The sequence below is a fragment of the Aplysia californica genome, unplaced genomic scaffold (assembly GCF_000002075.1).
Source record: "Aplysia californica isolate F4 #8 unplaced genomic scaffold, AplCal3.0 scaffold01335, whole genome shotgun sequence".
NCBI lineage: Eukaryota > Metazoa > Mollusca > Gastropoda > Aplysiida > Aplysiidae > Aplysia > Aplysia californica.
In genome coordinates this window covers 122,017-123,408 of record NW_004798605.1, presented here as the reverse complement: position 1 = coordinate 123,408, position 1,392 = coordinate 122,017, and the positions used below count along the sequence as shown (strand labels likewise).

Here is a 1,392-nt window from a genome sequence, read left to right as displayed (position 1 = left end):
AAACAACCGCCTCTTTACAGACCTGCAGAGGGATCATCCAAGCCAAAAGCAGAGACGAGTGGCTAAACAGATGGGCCAACGCAGAAACAGGAAGATCTCTCTTCGGGTACATGGACACACCCAGATGACAAGGACATGTGGTTACTTGAGGGAGGCATTGCGCTGCCAAGAGTGAAATGCTCGCAGCTAAAGGGATTTGAAAACAACAACATGTAAGTGCCGAAGATCTGAGGTGTTACAAGAGAGTAACATACATAAAAAAAGGAGGAGTAAAAGGAGGGGAGGTAAAGACGATAGATGTTTGATAGGAAAGAAGAAGCAAACCACACCGAGGCACCCACCAACCACCCACACCGTGATTTCTGCACCGTCGGACCACCAATGAAAAGCTGACCTTGTAGGTCGGAGTTGACAGGACCGTTGAGGTCCGGGTACTCGATGATCATCCTCTCTCGGTCCGCCGCTTCGCGCAACTGCTGCTCCATGTCAGCGAGAGACTTCCCCGTCTCTTTGATCGACTCCTCCAACGTTTCTTTCTCTTTCTGCAGGTTTTTCATGATAATCTGAAAATTGTCATAAATACATATAAGCAAATGAATACACAATTACAGGAGTATGAAAATACATAAATACATAGATACAAAATTACATAAGTATGTTAATACATATAAGTAAATGAATACAAAATTACATAAGTATGTTAATACATAAATACATAGATACAAAATTACAAGAGTGTGTAAATACATAAACACATGAGTACAAATATACATAAATACATAAATACACAAATACGTAAATACAGAGAACTCATTGGCCAGACAAGATCTAATCAGTCCCGTTGTGACGATGCACACAATGGAAGTACGTTGGGAACAAAGCTACAAAGGCCGTTTTGTCGACTGGACAAAGTCTGAAATAACACCGAGTGAACACACGACGAAAACTTAAAGGGGACTGTCTTCTATTTCATATCCAAACAATAAACATTTGGCTATGTTATTTACTGAGTTAGCTATGTTTTAAAAAAAATTGAGTTAACTTTACGTTTCATTGAGGTAACTATGCTATTTATTGAGTTCACCATGCTATTTATTGAGTTCACTATGTTATTTATTGAGTTCACCATGTTATTTATTGAGTTCACCATGTTATTTATTCAGTTCACTATGTTATTTATTCAGTTCACCATGTTATTTATTGAGTTCACCATGTTATGTATTGAGTTCACTATGTTATTTATTGAGTTCACCATGTTATTTATTGAGTTCACCATGTTATTTATTCAGTTCACTATGTTATTTATTCAGTTCACCATGTTATTTATTGAGTTCACCATGTTATGTATTGAGTTCACTATGTTATTTATTGAGTTCACCATGTTATTTATTG

At 37.3% G+C, this 1,392-nt stretch overlaps 1 protein-coding gene across 1 annotated transcript in view; it reads right to left on the bottom strand.

Moving 5' to 3' along the window:
• The window catches only part of LOC101859376 (coiled-coil domain-containing protein 157), a gene marked incomplete at its 3' end in the record, with an annotated part of 17,003 nt that overhangs the window by 3,044 nt on the left and 12,567 nt on the right, over positions 1-1,392 (bottom strand). The window contains 1 exon segment of the mRNA XM_005112614.3: positions 395-563. Coding sequence (XP_005112671.2) covers positions 395-563 — 169 coding nt within the window.